We start from the raw sequence: 25,234 nt of genomic DNA on the forward strand, positions 1-25,234 counted from the left end.
ACTAATTCCAAGAGGACTGAACTGCTCATTCCTTAGAGCAGCTTTTAAAGACTAAATTTTCGGGAACAAGGAGGCCAGAGGCTTACATTTGGGGAGGCAGCTATACTCTTTCCTTATAGCTAGGAACTCTCTAATACATAGGAGAAATTATTTTATAAATGCAGTGCTCCTATCTCCTGAAAAGCCTGTGTAGCTCTGAGTTATAAGAACTTCATTCTGTTCTTAAAGAGAGGCTAAAGCCCTTTCTTTCTGGCCAGGTATTAGTAAGAGGTTTTCCCTCTCCACACCCATCTAATTTTCTTTTCTCATCTCCATGTCCTCTGAGCTGAAAAACAATTCAGATACTTAGGAAAAAATCCTCCTGATTTACATGATTTTGGTCCTTCAAGCCAGATAATTGCTAAGTTAAAAGGTAACTAAAAACAATTACTGGGTATTAAATAAACAAGCATTTAAGTGAAGTCAACTAATCTACCAAACCACTTCTCCAGACCTGTCACTAAAATGCCATGATTACCATCCAACATTGAGTCAAAATGGATTTCCTGTCCTTAGAATAAGCTAAAGCTAAATTTCATTTAAAAAATAAAACAAAAGCAGTTATACCACCTAATTTATTAGCCGTCTTCCCAAATTCTGAAATTATATTGCTAGAACTTGCCACGTTTAATTACAACATACTGTTATAATTAAACTTCTCTTACTATTCTCTTTGGCAGTCAATGGCAGCCATTATTATACAGATACAATTTGAATTAATTTCAATGTGCTAGAAGTTCTAATATTCAAATCAGCAATCCAAAGAAGCAAATCATTCAGGTTGTTTACAATTGGGTGATTGCTTGGTTACATATTTTTCTGTCAAAGTATTTCATATATTAGCACTATGAATATTTTTCACCATAGCTAAGAAAGAGAAGGCACCACAGTTATGTTTAAGAAGAAGGTTGTTTTAAGTAACTAGGTCATATATGAATAGTTGAGTGTTGACTCTATTCTTTATTATTACCTTGGTTACTTTTATGTAGCAGATGAGATGCTTTATTCTCATGTCCTCAACAACCAATATGTATCAATGCCACTCTGACACTATCTCCATCAGTGTAATCCTTTTAAATACAGTTTATTTGAGTGTGACTTCGGGTTGCCACATCAACTACGTATGATAAATTTACCATTTTACTTTTGACCAAATTCTCTATGACAAAGTGGTGAGACATCCGTAACTTATCAGACTAAAAATATTATTTTACCTTGCCTAGATTTCATCTCTCTAAATTACCTATTCAGTTAGCAGATCCTTGTTCTTCCTCCATATTAGCTTCTTAATCCTCTCCCTCCATCTCAGGCTCTTGGTTTGTGTCAGTATTCCTCTGAGCTCCTTTTTGTGAATACTTCCTCTACTCTGTAATGAAGCCTCTGTTTCCCTGCCAGAGCTGTGTTCTCTGCCACTTTTAGCATCACTCTCTCTCCTTCCTTAAATGGGACAGGCCTGGCTTATCACCCTCTAAAAAACTGTGACCTAAATTTGGATTTCCTCTTCTGAAACCCTTCACAAGTTTGCCTCACTTTATTTAGCTCACAAAGATGCTAAATTACAAAAATCTACTTGTTAGGATCTTGAAAAGAAAATGCCCAACTAACCTACCACATGGGAAGACCAGTGCATCTATACTAAGATTATATTTCCACTCACCATGAGTGGAGAAAATACTACATAGCCACCACCTTAATATTAATATCCAATCCCTTTAAATGTCCTGCAGGTGTGGTCGAAGATGAGACATGTAATATAGCTTAAGTATTTGGGAGTCTGCAATTTGTGGTAGTATGGTACTAAATAAAAATAAGGCAAAATGTTTTTGGAACATCTGGAATGCCAATAATGCCACAATTTGGATGAGCTCATTCTGTGTCAGATTGTCAAAAGTTAAAGAAAATAAAAAGTAAATGAATGGCTCTTTGAAAGATCAAATGAATATAAATGCTAACTCCTATCTTCTGCACTACCCTACCTCTAAATCCCTCAAAGCATTTTCATCGTCAGGAACATTTTGTAAAAAGAGACAGAATACTTACATGCTCTCATTAGGAGAGATGCTATCATTTAGATAAGATCCATTGCTGTTTTCCATTTCTGCTAGCCTGATAAAAAACGTAAAAGCTCATTAAAACTTATGTGACTTCTTAGAATCTATTCAAGACCTAATCGAACATTCCTGAAAACTAAAGGATAAATCATGTCAAGAGGAGAAAAGAATCCTTCATAGTAAAAGATGTGTGTGTTGGCCTAACCATTTGAGGCAGCGAGTGGTGGACCACAGCTAGTTAGCAGCTTGACATTTTGCTATAAATAATAAGAGAAGTTGTATTTTTTTTTCTTCACAGATTAATCTTCCTTTAGCTGAGAACAGGGCTTTGTTTTCATGAAAAGTTTCCCTAACAACAAATACACTCCACACCTTGCACTACCCCGGGTTTTTCTGGTATTTTTTTAAGACCATTAGAGCTTTCCACTGACAGGAGATTTATATACAGCTAGTTAACGCTTTCCATGGTTGATAAACACGTTCAGCAGTTAGAATAATGATAAAAGGTAGATTCACAGTAAGCTCTCTAGACATTCTGCCACCAATTTTTCTGTTAAAAACTTCCTTCACCTCAAATAATAATAGTCTTTTTACAACTAAAAAAAAAAAGTTAACCAAACTCTTACAGATTTATTTAACAAGCATACGATATCTTACAATTAGCAATGCAGTTTTTAGAGATAAAAGTTACCTCAAACACAAAGAATGTGGGACAAAAAGGTCCAAAGATTAGGAAAATTAATGATTCTCTTCTTTACAGCATTATCATGTAAAATAAACACAGAAATGGAAAGCCAATGCTTTCATATTCTCTATATAACATAGTATAATTTCTTTATATACTTATGTTTTGTCTAGCAGGTTTCTAAGATGATTTCTAAGTCAGGTGATTAAACGTGCTCAGTATATAAAACATAGCAAAGCTATCAGAAATGTTTAAAGGCCAGGGTTAGGGGAGACTGTTCTGGACAGATGCTCTTATCGCTGTCCAAAACCAACATGCAGTGGAATGGCATGCACGTTAGAGGGCAAGTTGATTAGTAGAAATCAGACAAGATTGGAGGAAAATAAAAGATTTGTTTAAAATTATTATAGGTTAGCTTTCCTTGGTTAGTTATTTCAATCAATATTTGCCTGGCATTCAACTAGTCTCATACCTGCTAGCATAATGTTCAATGCGTGAATGAGTATCATCGTGTGAAAGCTGAGGGGACGAGGCAGGCCTATAAGGCAGAAAATGTGATTAGTCACAGATACCATCCATTAATGGAGAAAAAAAAAAAAAAAAACCACCACACAGTTACGTTATACATGGCCTAGAATGCCTTTATTCTAATTCTATGGATAATGTATACATTTAGCCATTCCTGTATCTCAGATATCATCAAGTATGTAAAATCCAGGTTTGAGAAAGAATTTCTCATGCTTCTGCTTTTCTCAAAACCCAAAAAGAGAAATAAAAAACTTCTCTGGAAAGTTTCAATTACAGAAAAGGTTGGGGGAGACAATCTCCATGTGACATTTGGTTTTCCTACCTTGTAATGTCTCATATCCTAGAGTGCTGAAATTGTGCTGGTAGTATGTTGTTTAAAATTTTCAACAGTTTACACCTGTGCCATTTATTAGCTGCCTTCTTAGGGAGTGGAAGCTGTCCATTTGCCTAGTATATCTGCAGTGACAATTTTAGTTCCAGGGAGACCACTCACTCCAGTCCATAACTACTTAAGATCCCATGTTTCAAGATGTTTCAGTCTGTGCAATTTTATAAAGAAGGAATATATCTACCAATTTAGCAGCAGGACTATATTACTACTTCATAGAGTAAAACTGGCCCCAAAGTATGATGAGATTTTTTTGGGGGTGGGTCATTTTTAGGGCCACACCCACAGCATATGGAGGTTCCCAGGCTAGGGGCTGAATTGGAGCTATAGCCAATGGCCTACACCACAGCCACAGCAATGTGGGATCTGAGCTGCATCTGCAACCTACACCACAGCTCACAGCAACGCCGGATCCTTAACCCACTGAGCAAGGCCAGGGATCGAACCTGCGTCCTCATGGATACTAGTTAGGTTCGTTTCCACTGAGCCAAGTTGGGAACGCCTATAATGTGATGTTTTAAAAAAATGACTAAATTTAATAAAAAGTCACACTATCTGAAGTAGAAAGTCACAATATCTGAAATATTTCTTATTAGCGATACTGTGTGCTAATATACAGAGAGAAAAGAGGAGAGGAGGATTAGCATGCATAGGCTATGTACACTGGGGGTATAAAAACCTACTTTCTTGTTGCTTCACAGACCAGAATTTTGTTAGAGTTAACATGTTTTCTTCAACCTTTTCATACTTCCATTAATCATCCTTGGAGTTTTTATAGTATCTTTTAGATTAACCTTAGGAAGGAATCCATTTGTTCTGAAAACCAGTTTGGGCTTGTGTTTTTTTGTTTTAACTGGAATAAAACAAAAGGTCTCTTCCATTTCTCTCCTGACATAGCAAGCCCTTAGGTACAGGCACGAATCCAAAAGTCAACAGTAATCTATTCAGTAAGGACTAGTTTTAGTCCATCATCTAAGCGGCATTCAAGGACTTGGTCAGAACATTAAGAAGAATATGTTTGTTTTTTCTTACATTAAAAAAAGACAAAAACATGTAGTTACCTAGGCTGACATTAGGAAATATGCTACATAATCCCTATTTCTTAGGGAAGACAATCATAAGATGATTACAACACACTACGGCAAATAACCAGGGAGCCGAGGTCTTGCCTGAGAAAGAAATGTCTCATTTAGGAAACCAATGTGATCTACGTCAAGGTGTCGCCATAACCAAATTTGGAATGAATCAGAAAGATGCTTAAACTGTCATGAGTAAACAAAAGGATGATGACCACCCAATTTACTAGGCAGATCCAAAAATTTCTAGGTGAATCTTTACTCTTGTTTTGGAGACAATCTGCTATATTTCTTAGAACCCTGGAACAGCCTATTATTAGAAAAATGCTAAAGTTTGTTTTGAAATATTCACTGCAGGTCAAGATAACTGAGTTCTTGGAGTACTTGGCATATAAGTCCTATCTGGAACAGACCTGTCTTTCGATGACATACTTCTTATAAGCTAAAAGCCCACCATCAAGGAAAATGTATGTGTTTTCCCTTATAGCAGTTGCTACCTTGGTAGTACAGAGAAGAAAGAAAACATGAGACTTTGGAGCGTAACTACACCAAGAAAACTAGGCATGTAAATGCAAAACACTTTAAGAAAATCTTATACAGAAAATCATGCAGAGCTTTAATTCTAGCCTTGAGAATATCCCCATGTTATTTTTCTTATTAATGCACATAGCACCTAACACAGCATGCATAAGTACAAGAACTCATAATAACCAGAAATCTAAAAAATATATATACACTAAAGGAGGTACTTATTAAGCCAGAAAATGAGCCAAAAGGGAGTACTGGTCAGAGAAGAATCATTTAAAAACCCAAGAATGAGTAAAAGTACAAAAACCACTTAGTACAGAAACAAAACTAAATGCAAAACCTTCTAAAACAGATTTCCTAGGGAAGGTAAGAATACTGTTCTCCCTTCTCACTTCCTAAATACAAAATAATATACTCCCCAAAGGATTATTCCTCTTACCGTTAATGGCCAATCCCATCCTACCCACCACCATTTTCTCTTTTGTGAAAACTCCATTAATAAATTTTTAAAGCAGAATAGCTCAAATATTGTTTGACTGTCTCATTTGTGGACAAACTGACATAAAAGTTTAAGCTAGATTTAGCTTCAAATTAGATGACAAATCTAGGTAAATAAGGTTTTTTTTTTTTTCCCCTAAGGAAAAACAAAAGATCTGTATCTCAGTAAAGCTACAAATTCTGTGATCCATGCTGAATGGATTAAAGGCTGTCATCGTCATAGGATTTATAAACATCAGACAGAATACTTGCAAAATAAAATACTTTAGGACCTGGCTCTTCTGCCTGAATAGAAGAGCTTTACAATTTCTTTTATAAATTATTGACCATCCCATGAACAAAGACTTTAATGAAATTACTGGTATTAAAGAAAACAGGGACTTAACCTACTGAGTTTGTTTTCTTCCTCAAAATTAAAAATTTCCGCCATTTCTGAATAATAAAATATACTTTACATAAAAAAGCAAAGTGGGGGTAGGTTTAGGTTGTTAGAGGGGATATTTTGAAAAAATATATTATTAATTTTAAAGTTCTTTAAAATTTAAGGAAGACAAACACCTTCTACATAGAATAAGTTGCATTAAACTGATTGTCATGAGTTTTCCTCATTCACTTATGTATACAATAAACTTCTTTTTCTCTCCTTTTAAGGAACTGTTAGTTATTCATTGTTTATAATGCTGTGCTACCTCGTTCCATGTGTTTTAAAAAATTATTCTTTAGCATATTTGTCTTTTAGATTTTTCCACTGGTCAGAACTTTTCCAACAGAGTAAATCCATTTTCTTATCAAGATCTAATCAAGCTGAGAATTTCAGTGTATCAATTTTTTAAAAGTTTTTTTTTTCCATTATGAAAGGCTTTACCTTCTATAAAGAAATAGACTACCCGGATAAGGGAAAATAATTATCAATAGTAAGGAACATAACTGAATTTAAGTAACTCCCCAAGTTGTTTAAGCATAATGATTAAAGAAACCAGGTAACAGCTACCGTATTTCAAAATTAAAGGGCACAATAATGCAGTTTTAAAAAAGAGAGGCAAGCCTTACCCTTCCTCTAGGCCAAAAAAGACTTAATATAAACCTCAATTAATAGTTTGCATTTATCACTGCAGGATTTTTAAAAAAAGACTTAACTTTAAATTTAATTACATGGTGGAATAAAAAAGGCCCAATAAAAATAAATTGAATTCTTATATAAACCCATCTTCCAAATTGGTTATTTCCCTCATATATAATAGAGCTGTCTGGCTTTAAATAAATGTTTTAATAAAGTATACTCTGAAATACTAAAATGTTGTTATAAAAATCCTACACAATATAACTTTAAAACATGCACACTTTGCTGATATATAAATCACAGACTGAAGTTTTCTAATAACATTATAAACTCTGAGATAAATCAATTACCTGTTAATATCTAGTATTAGTATTATTAATAACACACGCCATTAGTAATAACAAAGACTAGAGTACACTCTCCTTCCAGTGTAAATGTATAACTGTTGGTGAGCTGGGTATTTAACTTGGAGAAGAGAGCAAAGTGAGTTTAGGTTAAAATTGAGAAACTCATGTATATAAGGATTAGTCAAATAGCATGGCATTACCTGATTAAAAAAAGTCCATATGCCTCAATGAAATTATTCAACCATATTCAGCATGGTACTATAAACTTTGCTGATTTTTAGAAGTCCAGCCATAACAGGCCCTAAAGAATAAACCATCATCCTTTCGAATGTCCTAATGCATTGAATCTCTAGAAATATGGCTAAAGAATGTTATTATGTAATCAGAAGGCCCTTCCCTGCTTATAGTGAAAGAATATATAAACATGTCTCCCAGGAATATAACTAACAACTCAACAATTTCTTTGATGTTAATTTGAACTCAAGGCCAGGATTTCTACTGGCTGAAAGGTGAGCAGACGGGAACCTGAAAATCTCATTGATTCTCCTGATCTGTGGTGGATGGCATTCTCAAAGTCTTATCAGGGGAAGAAAAATTTGAAATGGAGGAAGGGAAATTAAAATGTCCTTAAAACAAAACAAACAGAACAAAAATTTTCAAAATCAAGCAAGCGAATGTGTTGGTGGTAGCAGCACCCTTCAGCAGAAGTACTCACGCAGAATCTACCGGCCAGAAGTTGATCAGAGTAACAGGACTGCAAAACAAAAAATGAAGTGGTGAAGAGAGACACAGGCAAAGTCAGCCACAAAAAAAAAAAAAAAAAAAATTACTGAAAGGTCAAAATAAATGAAATCCAATTAAGTATGAACCATGGGAAGCAATGGCCAAACAAGGTGAAAAGTGAATTAAAAGGAAAAGTTGTGTGATTGCCATCAGAGCATCAGAGTTAGGGAAAAAAGAAGGTTCAAAAGAGGTGAAGGCATCATCATTTTGATCTAGAGAATCATTTCTACTTACTGTGAACAAATTTCCTGTGACTGTATTTTTGTTCAAGTAGGAAAAAGTGACTAGATACGACCACACAATCAGATACAAAAAAGACACACGCCTACTGATTTGTGAGGGAGGAAAATCAAAATGAAATCTTGGAATCACTCACTTGAAAACAGTCCCATATTTCTTACAAGCCCTGTCAGGTAATTAGTAGCCGTAACATGGTGGTTTATTCTCCGGGAGATAAAGTTTAACTTTTGTAAAAGGTCATTGTCATGGGACAATTGACATGGGAAAACAGCGACTGAACATCAACTTGTTTTTCTCTTTTCAGCTAAAGTAAATCTGAAGAAAGAAATAGGAGAGACTGTTTGCATTTGGGAGTGAAGAAAGGTATTCAGCTGAGAGGAGCTCAGATACACATCGAATGAGAACCTGTTCTGCTTTTGCCACTACTCACGTTTCCATGTTGTCCCCCTCTAAGACAGTCTGCACTGGCAGGTAGCCCATTCGGGGATGCTTCGCAAAATACCTTTTGGTTCGGAATTTGTTTTTTAGTACCTTGGCGAAGTCACGAACATCTTCTCCCGATGTAGTCTGAAAGGAAAATGGCACCATGATCAGCCTTGTGGGGCGGGTATGATCTCAAGATAAGGCCCCACTCTGGTGCTCTGCCTCAGGGCACTTGTTGTATAACTTAGAGGCAGGATGGGTTGAGAGCAAAGGCTTTGGAATCATAGAAAAACATGGCTTTGAAACCAGATCCAGCATTTACTAATAGGGTTAACTTGGTTGAGTTATTTACCTACCCAAGGCTCTGATTATCTATCAAATGGGGGCAGTAATACCCCCCACTAGTTGTTATGATAAATAAATGAGGTACACCAACTAACAGGCTACTCAATGAATGGTCATTTATAGGAGTTCCCTGGTAACCTGGTGTTGTCACTGCTGTGGCTTGGGATGGAGAACTTCCACACACTGTGGGCACAGCCAAAAATAAATAAATAAACAAATAAATGGAATTTATAGAAGTCTGGAGGTCAGAAAGTTGGCTTTCAGTTTTGCCACACTTTGTAGTATTTTAAAAACAATTTTGTCCACATTGCTATCATATTTCTCCCACTAAATACCATTCTATTCACAGCATGGTACACTCTCCACCACTGAACACCTGTGCAAAAGGAATCAAAGTGAGGAAAACAATGAAATAACTCAGAGAATCACTGTGAGGATGGAAGAGGGAAAAATGCTTGAAAGCAGAGCTTGTCATGTGTGTTGAAATCACCTGTAGAACTCGCTAGAATGAAGGTTTTTGACTGCGAAAGTCAGGGATGGGGCCTGTGGTTCTGCATTTCTTCTTTTTTTTTTTTTGTCTTTTTGCTATTTCTTGGGCCACTCCCGCGGCATATGGAGGTTCCCAGGCTAGGGGTCCAATCGGAGCTGTAGCTGCCAGCCTACGCCAGAGCCACAGCAACGCAGGATCCGAGCCGCGTCTGCGACCTACACCACAGCTTACGGCAACGCCAGATCGTTAACCCACTGAGCAAGGGCAGGGATCGAACCCGCACCCTCATGGTTCCTAGTCGGATTCGTTAACCACTGCGCCACGACGGGAACTCCTGGTTCTACATTTCTAACGAGCTCCTCCCAAGGGACGCTAATACTGCTGGTCCACAGATCACACCTTGACTATCGAGCAGCTAGTGTTTAAGGAATATAAGATTTACACCCACATCTGCGTGTACCAAGTCTAGGCCCTTTCCATTTCACCAGGGGTTTTCCAAAGTTTTGGGAATGTTTTCCCAAAATAATGTCTTAGGAGAAGGCTCCAGCTCTTAATGACAGAACCTGGGGCAGATTATTTAACCTTGGGACCTCAGAGTCCTTATCTGTAAAAAGAGGCTAAAAATAATACCTATCTCACAGAGAGCAGTTTAAAAGCTAACTGCATAGCCTTTAGTTGGTAAATGTTAGCGTATGAAACAGACACAAGAAGAGCAAGGTTAATCTAAAGTGGTTGGTTGAGAATTTTAGGCAACCTATATTACCCCCCCCCCATACCCAACACATCCAATAGTGACAACACCTCTCCACGCACTGCTAGGGCTGTGCAAAACAAATGTGAAAATGTCTTCCCGAAAGACCCAGGAAAACCTATTAATCCACCCAACAAGATCTGTGGAGTGTCGACGCCATTCCATGTGTGCCAGGCGTTGCACCAGGGATGCGGTAAATTGCTGAGTCTACCATTTGCAGCTACTTTAGCTGGGTAACATCTGGGGGAACATCTGAGGAGTTTACAAATCACAGCATTACACATGATCTGTAATACTATACAAAACTGAAACTTCTCCCAAGGTGAACGAACTCCCGTCAGGGAGGCATGGAACTTACCGGAGTGCAATATTCCACCATGGGATAGTGCATTTTATGGCCTTTTGCAACTCGACCAGAAAAAAAGCAACTTTGGCAGATGTCATAATTAAAGTGCTTTAAGCTCCTGTACCTGGTAAAGAACAAAAACAAACACATATGTAGTTCCTCAAATCAAATTCCCAAAGAACACCCTTTTAAAAAATCTTACACACCGTCTTAATTCTAGAAATGGCAGGCCAGGGTTCATTAATCTCACAAGGTAAATGATTAACTTCCTACTTCCAGATTTCTCTGGTGCTTCTCCTACATATCAAAACATTTTGGCAGAAAGATTATCCTATAAACACTGGGAGGGAGGGAAGAAAACTGAGCTCTTATTTAAACTCCACGAGGAACTCTTTCAGATTAAGGAGGAAGATACTGGCAAACTTCCAGTCTTTTGAGGACCAAATACTAGGATTTGAAAGAACTTCTGGAAAAGATAGATACGTACCTATCAAAAGGGCATAAAAGTTTTCTGAGGTAATCATTTTCCCCTCAAAATTACAAAGATAAAGCAATTTCATAAGACAAAAGAAAATGGAACAAGAACTCTCAAAACAAAATTTGCCTCAATTACATTTTCTTTTTTTTTTTTTTTTTTGTCTTTTGTCTTTTTGCCATTTCTTGGGCCGCTCCGGCGGCCTATGGAGGTTCCTAGGCTAGGGGTCCAATAGGAGCTATAGCTGCCAGCCTATGCCACATCCACAACAAGCCAGATCTGAGCCGTGTCTGCGACCTGCACCACAGCTCATGGCAATGCCAGATCGTTAACCCACTGAGCAAGGCCAGGGATCAAACCCGCAACCTCATGGTTCCTAGTCAGATTCGTTAACCACTGTGCCACGACGGGAACTCCTTAATTACATTTTCTGATTGACATGATTCATTTTCAGATAGTTACTTGGATAATCTCTTAATCTGTCTCCTTCAGAAATCCCTTACCACTGTACCCCCCTTCCCCCATGACAACTGAAGCCCCAAGAAAAGACACAATTTGAGTGAGATGAAAGAACTGATCATCTGTAAGTACTACATCCCTACCCCCCCATTCTCAAGATACTATATCCTTCATTTCATACCCTCCCTGCCTTGTGTGCTCTCAGAAAAGATCCTTAGCCAATTCAAATAAACATATTCCTTATGTCACATATGGGAATGTGGGAAAAAAGCTACCCTTTTTAGATCCCAACCATCTTCTTGGGGCGGGGGGAGAAACGCCAATTCTGAAAATAATCTACTTTCATAAGGGCAAAAGAATTGAATGTGAAAATGCTCTTTCAGATCCTCCAAGGCATTCTCCTTTTTCATTTTATAAAATTTCCCCAGGTTACAAATCTTACCAGTGCAAGAAGCTCAGAAAAGAAAGGTAAGAAATACGGTGCAGCCCCCTGTAGCTCCCGCCCCCACCCCATGGCATCACTCTTACTTGCCAAAACCAGGAAGGAAGGAAGGAGTCTTTCTGCAAGCACTGCCTACTCACTGTTGTCTATCTAGGCTTTAGAAACCTCTGAAAGTTTCTGGAAAACCTCTTTGTAAACAGGATGAAGTATGGAAGGACAAACAGCAATAGTAAAGGAGCACAGTGAATGAAAAGCACACAAATGGTACAAAGTAGTTATTAGAAAACAAAGTAATAAAAAAAGTCTGAGCATAATCAGAAATGAGTATTTATTTAGCTGGGAAGTGTACTCTGAACAGGCACAGAAGACAGAGCGAGTTTACAACTTTACAGCTTACTCATCACTATGGAAACCCCAGTGTTGATTCAGATGTTCGAACACCTTATCGTGTCAGAATTTGGATTTGGGATTATTATTCAATAAGATTAATTCATTTAAAAATAGCCTGTCTGCCCCAAACAGGTTAATAAGGCTGAAGATGGAAGAGCCAGTTGTTTTCTGGGACATTTTATGAATATCAGAATAATAACCTACTATGTTTCCAACCTCTTCCACTTTTAAATTGATAAGGAACATTTTCTTTTTTTAGCTGCTCTGTGAATCTTTCATTTATTTGCACACTTTATATTCCCTTAGAAGTTCATTAGGATACTATGAAAAGCACGTGATCAGATTCACAGATAAAGAAGCAATGTTCTAGGGTGCTTGAAACAATTCTTGCTACTTTCAGGAAACAAAAGTGGTGCAAAGTGATTAAGAGACTGAGCTACCATGACTAGTCTCCCAAAACAGAACAATCCCTTAGTTTTATAATTGATTCTTGGAGAGTTTGTATCAACAGAGAAGACCAGGGGGAAAAGAAAGAAAGATGATCAAAATGTTTTGGTTCCAGGAAGGAGGAAGAACAGTTAATCTGTATATACTTGATAGACAAATACCTTGGAGGCAGGCAGTCAGTCCCAAGCAACCAAGAATAAGGCTCCGTAGAGCTGAAGAGTGAAGGTGCAAAGGGATGCATGTCTAATGAGTAGATCCACCAAAATAACCCAGTGATCAGGGGAGTGACAGGAGTGATCAATGCTCCAGCCTGATAACCCCCACTGCCTCTGTGGAGAGGAACCAACTGACAGCAACGGGCACAGGAGATAGAAGATGAGGTCAGCAAAAGGTGAGACACAAGAAGGAAAAAAATGACAATTGGGGGGTTCCTCATACCTGAAGCCGATGATTGGACACTCCTTGCAGATGTTACACTTGGCCTGATGCTTGGCAGTTTCTGCAGCAGCCACTCTGTGTAGGACGGGCAGCCACACCATGGACTGAGGTTCCAGTCTCATCCAGTCTAGGAAGAGGGCCGCTTCGATCTCAGGCTTATTATTAGCCTGCAAAGACAGGAGAGAGAGGGCAGGGGGCCAAAGAATGCAAGGAGAGGGGGTAAGAAAGGGAAGGAGGCACATGTCAGTTTGGGTAATGTGTTAAAAAAAGAAAGAATAGTCGTGGCACAGTGACTGAGGCCCACTTTTCACAGCCTGTTTCTGCACATGTCCCCTCCCCAACATCCACACAAGACACCTACCACTAAGGCGTTGGGAAACTGCCATTACTCTCTCTGGCAACTAGATGACAAGGAGCAAAGCAAACGAAGAGAAGAAGTAAAGTAAAATACACACCTGAGATAAACTATATTTTGCTCCAGTTTTTGAACAGATATATAAAAGTTAAGTTAAATGCAAGTGCTTATTGATAAAACTTCAAAGGAGAGGAAAAAAATTATAAACTCAAGGAATTATTGATTCCTCTTTTTCTACTGACTCTGTTTCTCAATGTTTCAGAAAATCATAATGAAGAGGCTTTAAAGTTCATCTGGTCCCAAAGCTTCATTGCGCAGACAAGAAAACCGCGATGTAGATGGGAGAAGGGGCTGGTCTAAGTGCTGTTTTCATGGAGGCCTGTTGCTTTTCTGTCTGTCTCTGGTTCTTTCTCTTTTAGAGTCTAAGTTTAATAAACACCGTTCCTCCCACAGAGCACAATGACTTTAGAAAACTCAAAATATATTTATCCATCACGAATTTTAATTATACATTTCTTTTTAACTCTATAAGACCATGTTTTGAATTTTTATATTGTTAGCTTGACCCATGTATTAACCACTTTTTTGGTTTTTTTTTTCAGTTAACTTCTTTTTTAAAATTATAGTTGATTTACAATGTTGTGCCAACTGCTACTGTACAGCAAAGTGACCCAGTCATACAACATATGCAGTCTTTTTCTCAGTGAACTTTAACTCGAAAAATCTGAACAAAGTTAAAGTGCCAAGTTAAAAAACCTAATATTCTTTTCCTTGTCATGGAAACAAGCTTGAAACTTAAATGCAACAATAGTCTATTTAAGAGTTCATTTTACAGTAAACTTTTCATTGCTTCTTTCATCTCAAATCTCCCATCAGAGATCAGTTCTGCTAAAGTATATCCTTTAGTATTTCCTTTAGTAAGTGTCAATTGATGGCAAATTTCTCAAGTTTTGTTTGCTTGAAAGTGTCTTTTTCTATCCCTATTTTTGATAGCTAGTCTCACTGGGTATAGATTTTTAGACTCAAAGAAGGTTTGGGGGGTTTTGTTTGTTTTGATTCTATTTTCACACATGAAATATCATTCCACTTTTGTCTCACTTTCTCTGCTGCTAACTGTTGAGAAGTCAGCCGTGAAGCTGTTGGTCTTTTGAAGGTTATCTGTCCTTTTTCTGTCTTGTCTTGTATTTCTAGGGTTTTACTGATACTTTTTAGGATTCACTGGGCTTCATGAACCTGTGCTTTAAGAGTCTTTAGTCAGCTCTGCAAACTTCTCAGTCATGATTTCAACAAAAACTGCTTCTTCTCCGTTCCTTCCCTCTGAACAGGCCTTCCTTAGTTTTTTCCTTTTGTTTTTTTCTGTGCTTCATAACCAATACTTCCTTCTGCCCTACTGCCTGGTTATCTAGTTCTCTCTTTAGCAGCATGCAGTCTGCTCTAAGCCCTTACAGTGAGTTTTAAATTTTGGTTACTGTACTTTTTAGGATCTAGAAGATCTATCTGGTCAGTTTTAAGGTCACTTCTAAAGCTTGTGGTTCCTTGAAGATATTTTTCAATGTTGTTTGTTATTTTTTTAAACAGAGTAGACCTTTTTTTTTTGTTTTTGTTTTGGGTCTTTTTAGGGCTGCACCCACAGCCTATGGAGGTTCCCTAGCTAGGGTCTGAATCAGAGCTGCAGCTGCCCACCTATGCCACAGCCAGAGCAATGCCAGATCCGAGCCACATCTGTGACCTACACCACAGCTCACGGCAATGCTGGATCCTTAACCCTCTGAGCGAGGCCAGGGATCAAATCTGTGTCCTCATGCATACTAGTCAGATTCATTTCTGCCAGACCATGATGGGAAGTCAGAGTAGATTTTTCAAAAAACATCTCTAATGATTCCAAGATATGAAATTATTGGGGGTCTACTTCTGGGATCTGCTGTTTTTCATGCACCTTAGTTTCTTGTGTGCTTTGTGTTTCTTTTTAATTGTGTACCATAAAAATATTTTCTAGAGGTACTTTGAGCCCTAGAATGAAAGTGCCTTCTCCAGAGTCAATTTTCATTTGCTTTTGCCAAGAACCAAAGGGTACTATCTGCTTGGAGACCAATTTACACTGAATATCTGATGGGATATTTAGGATCATACAAGGAATGAGCATTTGAACTGCAAACCCATGTTGCTTCTCCCAGAATGCTGTTTGCTAATAAAGAATCTACTCACACTTTAGTGCGAAAGTAGCAGGGTTTGGACCCATAGGTCATTTGGCTTATAAGACTCACCACTTCAGTAGTATCAGGCCTTACCCCGGATTATAAATTTAACATTATGATGAACTGCTTAACCTTGAGTTTTGCAGCTGCAAAATGGTATCAATTCAAGCTACTGATCAAAGCTTTTGTGGAGTGCTTCTCTCTGTGTAGAGTACCCTCATGGAAGTACTTTGTGGAATTAAAAAAAAATTAGAGAAGAATTATAGGACCCTGGAAATGAATTCATCCTTTTGGAATGGCACCATAGAGCTGTAAGACTTTCCAGAGTCATTGAGTCCAGACTTATCCAAAGTCAGTGTGGTATTTTTTAAACAAATGTATTTTTATAAAGGTATAGCTGATTTACAGATTTGAGTCAATTTCTGCAGTATGACACAGTGACCCCATCATACATATACATACATCCTTTTTCTCACATTATCTGCTATCGTGGTCTATCTCAAGAGATTGGGCATAGTTCCCTGTGCTATACAGCAGGACCTCATTGTTTATCCATTCTAAATATTAACAGTTTGCATCTACTAACCCCAAACTCCCAGTCCATCCCACTCCCTCCCGCATTCCTCTGTTCCAGATTTCATGCCTTTAAAAATTCTTATACTAGGACCGGCTTTATAGCCACTATACAAATACCACCTGTGTGAGGGAGCAAACATCCTTAATAGATGATCTTGACCACCTGTGTACAGGTATCCCTGTTAAAAGTGCTTCATCACCTGAGCTGAAATCCACCAGCATAGCCAGTAGGAGCAGAGGCTTCAGAGCCCAAAAACCAAAGTTTAAACCGCAGCTTTGCCACTGGCTGTGTTACCCTGGGAAAATAACTTGATCTTTCTGTATCTTAATTTTCCTCTGCCATGAAATAGAACGACTGACAGCACCTACCTCACAGGGTTGCTTTAAGTTTTAAAGGAAAAGCACTTGGAACAGTGTGTGGCCATAGCAGGAACCATGTCAGTGTTTGCTATTGTTATCATCATCATTATTATATGTCTGACCAGAAAAATCCGTAAGTTCTCAGTGTTCACGCATGCCTTTAACTATTTTACCAGAGCTATCATGTCTGTCCATGCCTCTTCATCCCTATTCCTTTTAGTTCTTCCTCATATGACAATGGCTTGGTTTGCCATTGTCCTTTAGAAAACTACTCTCCATATATGACCTACTGGGAATGGTATCTCCATTTCTCTGGACAATATAATTGGATGACTTTCTTTTGTTCTGTGCTACAGTCTCACACAGGGTTTCCATTCAACTAAAATCTCTGGGTCACTGTTTCCCAGTGCATATAGAAGATCAATTTGCATCAAGTGCACCCAGCAAAATATTTCATGAAAAGAAGGTCAAATTAATTAAGAGGAAACATCACCTATTATATCTGCCTCTTAAATTCTTGAAGCATGTTAAGGTACTAAAAGCTGAGAAGGTTGTCAGTAAACAAGCATGTTATCCCTTTTTTTAAAAAAAGAATACAAGTGAACTTATTTGCAGAACAGAAACAGACTTGTAGACTTTGAAAAACGGTTACCAAAGGGGTGGGGGGGGCAGGGGAGGGATGGACTGGGGGTTTGCATATGCACACTGAGGTATACGGAATGACTGGCCAATGGAGACATGCTGTATAGCACAGACAATTCTACCCAATATTCTGTGATAATCTATGTGGGAAAAGAATCTGAAAGAGAATGGATATGTGTATATATATGACTTTGTTGTACAGTAGAAATTATCACGATTTTTTTTTTGTCTTTTGTCTTTTTAGGGCCACACCTGTGGCACATGGAGGTTCCCAGGCTAGGGGTCCAATCAGAGCTGTTGCTGCTTGCCTATGCCAGAGCCACAGCAACGCCAGATCCGAGCCGTGTCTGCGACCTACACCACGGCTCACGGCAATGCCAGATCCTTAACCCACTGATCAAGGCCAGGGATCAAACCCAAAACCTCATGGGTCCTAGTCGGATTCGTTTCTGCTATGCCAAGACAGGAACTCCCAATTATCACAATCTTGTAAATCAACCTTACTTCAATAAAACTTGAAAAAAAGAAACATGCTAAACCTTGTTGGCCCTCAGAATTTTCCATACTAATTAGTCAGTGATCCCAGGATATTATCCTTTTTTTTTTTTTTTTTTTTTTTTTTTTAAGTTCTAAGGCTTGTGAATACCACAAGGTACTAATGCTCTGCTGGGCATGATAGGAAACGCTGTTTTGGCTGTTCCCAGTGACTGCTCCATTTTGCATCTGTTCATTTGGGATTTGTCTCCTTTCATTTCTGTCAAGGACCTTCCTATTAGTTTTAGCCCACTGTACAATCTCAGCTATACCTTTAAGGATCCTGTCTCTTATAGCCAATGAATTAGCCATTCTTCTCAACTCTGGGTAATTTTTACATTTTAAAATATGTATTCTGGCTTCATCAATAAGTCCCTGGTGAACATCTCAAACAGGCCAAGATCAAACATGGGCCACACCAATACAGACTGCACCTCTGGCCAACGCAAATCCAAGATCCAGCCCTCTGTGGTTGGTGGACTGTGACTCCTCCCAGCTATATTATTGTCTAGACCCTACTGAAACTGTTTCTCTATCTTATAAACAAAGATACAATGAGAGACTTTGTCAAAAGAACTGGAAGTTTCAGCTACAATATGTCCTATAACAATCTCTGGCTCCACTGGTCTAGAAACTAAATTTATCAAAATAACCCTTTTAAGCAAGGAGAAAAACCATTACAGGAAGACAGCGAATTGCAAAGCATCACTAATTCATTCCTAGTGAAAACATGGGTTTACTGTTGCTTAGTCTGAACCTATATATATATTTTCTAGACTTCAGTTCAAATGATAGTTTGTTTTATGATGGATTCAAAGACATGCTACAAAGAAAGAATTCATGTACAACACAGAAAGCATAACATTAACAGAAAGCTTCTGTTGATTCTGGAAAACAAACAAACGAAAAAATCTGACCATGAGTCAGCAATGAATGTAGATGTACAAAAGAAAAGAAAAGACCATGTTTCTGATGTATAACTAAAGGCATGGCAAGCACGTGAAGAAATGATTGCATTACTCTCAGTACTGTTCAAAACCTTCTTAGAAAATGATGTCTAGTTCTGCAAGCTATAGCTGACCCAAAACTTAGAAGAAGGCTTGGCAGAAAGGCACAATGATAATTAAAGGGTTTGAAAGACCTCTGAGAACAGCTTAAGGGAATTGGGATTATTTAGCAGTGAAAAAAAAAAAAAAAAAAAAAAAAAAAAAAAAAAAACCACAACAACTAGAAAGTGCAAGAAAGAGCAGCTGAAGAGGCGATATAATAACAGGTTTCAATTATGTGAATGGCTCTTGCATAGGGGCCTGTGACCAGCTGTTCAATTTCTCCACTGAGGACAGAACAAGAAGAAACAGGCTTAAGCGGCATGAAGAATTTAGGCTGTAACTCATACAGAAGCATTTCCTGATGCTGAAAGTTGTTAAAGCATTAGTGTGAATTACCAAGGGAAGCTAGAGAATGTTCTCCTCTTTCAAAATACCATAGATCCTCCTGTGCTTAAAGGCTGGAAATTCTCAAGGTTCTTTCTACCTCTTAAGATGCAAGATCCATCATTTTGGCTCTTTTAAAACCGCTCGCCTATGCCAACTGACAGCACTGGAGACAAGATATGGGGAATCACATTCTCACTCTGTTTCAATCTTTCATTTTTACTACAAACCATTCTGTATCCTAGTGGTATATTCCCTCTCCTCTCATCTGGTGATAAAGAAAGAAAGAATTAAAAACCAGGCAAGCGTCTACAAAGATTGAAAAAAATCAGAACTAAAACCCAGCTAAAATTTCATTTTGGTCATCCTAGGAAAAAAAATAGGTTAGACTGGAATGACAGAAAGTTGCTAAGGTCAAAAGACAGGTAGGATGGCACTGGACTGAGGTCATCCTTGGAGGTGCCACTATCTGTTGTCATACATATAAGGCCCCAGAAGTCTTCTGTCGGTATCAAGGATGGCCTGGCCCTTGCTCCGAAATACCAGTTTCAAACCATCTCAGCAAAAAACTCTTAGAATGGGCCATTTAGCCCTGGGTTAGGTTTTGGTTTTTGGAAGTTCTTTCTCTTTCCTCTTCTATGGTGCACACATGTACACACACACACACAGAGCACAGATATCACAGGTCCTCCCACTGTGACAGCCAGAGTGTAGAAACATAGGTCTTGGCTCCTTCTCTCTTGGTCCTCACCTATCAGCAACTACCCAGGGCCTGGAGGCTAGGGAAGGAATCCCTTCTAATTATTGCTGCTAGGTTATGGCAGATTGCAGAGTGGCTTTATACAAGTGTCATCTTAACAAGGTACCAAGACAGTTAAAGGAATTTCTAGCCAAGGGATGTAATTACCCCATTATAATAATTTCAAAGGACATTTGCATGGCAAGCTGGGAATTAGGGGACTTGCCAGGGTTTGGAATAATTTTGGGGTTTCTTTCCTGTTGTGCTTTCCATAAATGCTTAGGCACTGAAAGGCCAGGTACCAAATGGCTGCCAAGGTATCAACCTGAGTATTTCTTTTTCTCTCAGGCCACAGAAGGGATGAAAAGGGAAGGTTTCTCAGCAAGCCCCATACGAGAAGGTAACTGGCATCCCAATCATCAGGCTTTTGAAAAACCATGTCAATACTTAATAAACTGACAAAAAAATTAGTATAGAGAAAAGTAAACACTATATAAGAGACTGTACCCAGTAGTGCTCAGACAATAAAAAGGAACTACCTTTTGTCCTGGAAACAATACTTGTCTAAATCTGTTTCTCTCCTAGATTGCAGGTTATTTAGACAGGAACTATGTTTCCATACCTTCCATAAAAGTCTGCTGAACTGAATGATGGGTGGGACTTAAACCGTGATCATGATAAAGAAAAGGAAGGATTATAATATCTGAATGAGGTTTGAATTAAAAAAAAACCTGCCTGATCATTCTGAAGAGCAAAAAAATAAAATAAAAATTGCAAGTGTTGGAGTTCCCGTCGTGGCGCAGTGGTTAACGAATCCGACTAGGAACCATGAGGTTGCGGGTTCGGTCCCTGCCCTTGCTCAATGGGTTAACGATCCGGCGTTGCAGTGAGCTATGGTGTAGGTTGCAGATGCGGATCGGATCTGGCGTTGCTGTGGCTCTGGCGTAGGCTCCGGGCTACAGCTCCGACAGACCCCTAGCCTGGGAACCTCCATATGCCGCGGGAGCGGCCCAAAGAAATAGCAAAAAAGACAAAAAAAAAAAATTGCAAGTGTCATCTAAGGAGTAGAAGACAAAATAAGTACATTTCTCAAGTGCCCAGTTTACTTTGAAATAGTTTTTAAAGTAAATGGTTCCCTGTTGGTTTGTCTGTTACAGTAACACATGCAAAAGGCTAATTGGTAGTCTATTTCTGGATGTGGAGGATATGTTTACAACGATCTGGCTTAAAATACAGGAATACACAAAATTTATACTGGTGGCCTGAAGGGAACCTCACGGGCAGGCAGCCATGCTCAAGTTTGGGGGTTCTCAACCAGAAACAATTCTGTTCCTCAGAGGATATCTGACAATGTCTAGAGACATTTTGGATTGTCTCAAATGTGGGACAGAGATAGAGGCCAGGACCTTCTAAACATCCAACAATGCACAGGAGAGCCCTTACAAAAAAGAATCATCCAGACCCAAGTGTCAGTAGTGGCGAGGCTGAGAAGCCTTGCCCTAATGTTAACATCTTACATTGCTGTGGTTCATCCATCAAAGCCAAGAAACCAACATGGGTCTGTGATGATTAACTAAATGACTTATTTCCTTGGAGTGCTCCATGGTGTCTAACAGGCAGGCAGTGGTCCTCTACTACACAGCAACTGAGAAGCTATGATAGGTCTGTTCAACCAACTACTGACTTGGAGAGAAAGGTTACACTGGTTAATACATTGTAGAGAGAGAAATAAGATACCACTTTACACTATGAGAATGGCCACCATTAAGAAGACAGAAGGCACTGGTGAGCGTGGAGAAAAAGGAACCTTTGTGCACTGCTGGTGGGAAAGTAAGTTGGTTTAGCCATTACGGAAAACAGTATGGAGGTTCCTCAAAAAAAAAAAAATAAATAAAATAAAATAAAAAATAAAAAATAGAACTACCCAGTATGAGAGTCTCTAGTTCCACCCATCTTGCTGCAAATGGCATTACTTCATTCTTTTTTATGGCTGAGTAGTATTCCATTGTGTATATATAACAGAAAGATAAAGACAAATACCATATGATATCACTAATATCTGGTATCTAATATACAGCATAAATGAACCTTTCCACAGAAAAGAAAATCACGGACTTGGAGAATAGACCTGTGGTTGCCTGGGGTGGTGGGGGGAGGGAGTATAGGTATTGGGAGCTTGGGGTCAATGGATTCAAGCTATTGCTCATGGAATGGATTTACAATGAGATCCTGCTGTGTAGCACTGAGAACTAGGTCTAGATACTTACAACGCAGCACGACAATGGGAGAAAAAATTATATATACATGTACGTGTAACTGGGTCCCCATGCTGTATGGTGGGGAAAAAAAGTGTCTTGGGGAAAATAACAATAAAAAAATAAATTAAAATAAAAAAATAGAACTACCACATGATCCAGCAATTGCACTTCTGGGAATATATCCAAAGAAAACAAAAACAGGATATTGAAGAAATACCCGCACTCCCACGCTCACTGCAGCATTATTCATAAGAGTCAAGACATGGAAACAATCTAAGTGTCTGTCAACGAATGAATGAATAGAAAAGATGTGGTGTTTATATTCAGTGGACTATCACTCTGCCATGAGAAAGAATGAAATCCCGCCATTTTTAACAACCCAGAAGGGCTTGGAGGGTGTTATTCTAAGTGAGATAAATCTCAGAGAAAGACAAATACTGTATGATACCACTGATATGTGGAATCTAAAAAAGCTGAACTCCGCATAACAGAGTAGAATGGTAGTTATGAGAGGCTAGAAGTGAGGGAATTGCACAGATTATCTACTTTGAGCTAGTAGATAAATAAGTCCCGGAGATCTAATGCACAGCACAGTGATTATAGTCAACTACTGTATGATAAACTTTAAGGCTGCTAAGAGACTAGGTCTCAACTGTTCTCCACACACACACACACACACACACACACACACACACAAGGTAATTAATGTGACATGGTAGAGGGAGGTATGAGCTAACACTAGAGTGGTAACCATACTGTCATATATAAATGCGTCAAATCAACATGCTGTACATTAAATTAGGACAATGTTATATGTCAATTAGACTTCGATTTAAATATTTTAAGCTAAATACATATTTACATATCATAGACAGAGGAAAGAAAAAGGACTAATAAATTAAAAGCCCAAACTGGAAGTCACAAGGGACATGCTAAAATTGCAGACTCTGATTTAAAATCAGGTTGCCTTTCAAATAGAAACACTATGCAAAGTATTCCAGGACAGATAAGAGAAATTTATTTATTCGTGCCAAATAATTATCCCAAGCAAGGCTAAGGCGGTTAGCTAGTATGAGAGAGTAAGTGTATGTGTATGTGTGTGTCCGTGTACTTGTGCGTATGTTTTCATTTATTTAGTAGAGCCCTTGCCTATTTAGAAGAAAAGTAATAATTAATTACACAAATATTGTATGCATTCATATGCATAAATAGAAGAACTAAACATTCTTACTGACAGGAAAAGATAAGTGTATGAAAAACACTGGGGACAAACCAGATATTTTTAAAAAGGTTAATCTCTCCTTGCTGGCGATTTTCATCTGCTGTTTTCGCTAGTAAGATGTTCCCTTCATAGATCCAAAAAACCATTTCTATAACACTGCCATTGTTAATAGGTTATGGCATTCACAGCTGACAACCCAACTTTTCTCTCCCTGACTGTAAAAAAGCTCTAGTGTTTGGAAAGATTTGCTGAATTTAAATTGGTCAAAACTCTTTTGTGAATTACAGTCTGTAAACAAAGATTTAGAACTACAAGCAGAACGGCTAGCCAGGGTCAGATGGTATAGGACAGGCAGTTCCTGACTGTTCCCTGAGCTGTTATTACGATTTCTTTAACAACCTCTAAATCTACCAAGGGCATCAGTGGAATACTTTACATAAGAGAGAAGTCTGCACTAGCAATGCACATAAAAGGAGGAACAAGAACAAGTTGTAAAGAATATTAATGACTCTTCTTCCAAACAATCCCAATTTTTATGAAAATCAAATGTGATAAAAAAATCTGCTATAAAACTATAAGAAACCTGCCTGTAACAAATAAAACAGGAGAAAGGTGGCATTTTGATCCTCTTAGACATAAGATGCCTGTGTTTTACCTTTGAGTTGCTGAATAAATTATAGTGTCAGGACATAAGGGATAATTTATATAAGGTTCCACAGAATGTTTCTTCACATCTTGTTCTTAGTCTATGCTACTTCTATTCAGACAAGAGCTGGTCTCAAGTGAAAGGGCCCACTATGCATAGAAGACTGTTTTCTGTATCCTGTATCTCTGTTACATGAACTGTTAAACAGAAGATCAGGTAAAACTTGGCTGATAATGACCACGCTTTGAAATAACTACAGTAATCTGTACCCCTTTCTGCCTTTTCCATTTGTAACATTTAGCATATAATCAAGAAACCTGGGGATAAGTCCCTCTTGAGATAATGTGTTTTAACTTGATGTTAGAGATGAAAATAGAATCTAAGAGGTTAAGGAAACAGCTCAAGATTATTATTTTAATATGAAAATACGTATGCATAAAGCAGTCTTTAAAAGGGTGGACAAAAGTGAGTTCCTATGGGGAACGTCAGGCTGATCTTCAAAATTTGGGGGATCTTTAACTTATGCAAGAGCACTAGAAGCTCCGATATCTAAATAAGACCTGTCTGAGACAATGCCCAGGTGCCAAATCTTGAATTGAATTCAATGCTGGTCTACTGAGAGCTACAGGAAGGTACAAGTGAATACTGAAAAAGCACTGAGAGAAACCGCATACTCCTATCTGTTCTGATCGCCTCCTTTCCTCCTCCTTTTTGACATTATGAGTCCTTTCTCCTACTGTGAGATGCTATGACATATATGAGCTACAAGGACTGACAGGTGCAGGTTAACATAAACTGAGGTAGCAAAAAGGAAAAAAAAATAGAAAAGACTAGGAGTTTCTCAATCCTCATTCAGCACATAACTCACGTTATATGATTTGGTCCCACAAAAGAGTTGGCTAATATGGAAAGATATTTATCAGACACATATTTACATTGCTGTAGAGGGGAAAAGGACTGCCAGTTCTGTGCACTGGCAATTTAAGTAATGCCATGGCAAAAACAGTCCCAAAGGCATCTCAGTCAAGAGACAACTCCTTCTTTG

At 38.3% G+C, this 25,234-nt stretch overlaps 1 protein-coding gene across 22 annotated transcripts in view; it reads right to left on the reverse strand.

The window, feature by feature from the left end:
- DMD (dystrophin) overlaps positions 1–25,234 on the reverse strand; it is a 2,622,506-nt gene that overhangs the window by 58,281 nt on the left and 2,538,991 nt on the right. For 17 of the 22 annotated variants that reach the window (XM_021079543.1, XM_021079551.1, XM_021079554.1 and 14 more), the window contains 6 exon segments: positions 13,230–13,396; positions 10,591–10,702; positions 8,654–8,790; positions 7,916–7,954; positions 3,248–3,313; positions 2,080–2,145 (listed from right to left, as the gene is read on the reverse strand). In XM_021079543.1, the coding sequence (XP_020935202.1) occupies positions 2,080–2,145; positions 3,248–3,313; positions 7,916–7,954; positions 8,654–8,790; positions 10,591–10,702; positions 13,230–13,396 (587 nt within the window). 22 annotated transcript variants of the gene reach the window in all.

The sequence above is a fragment of the Sus scrofa genome, chromosome X, assembly GCF_000003025.6.
Source record: "Sus scrofa isolate TJ Tabasco breed Duroc chromosome X, Sscrofa11.1, whole genome shotgun sequence".
In the NCBI taxonomy this organism is placed as follows: Eukaryota; Metazoa; Chordata; class Mammalia; order Artiodactyla; family Suidae; genus Sus; species Sus scrofa.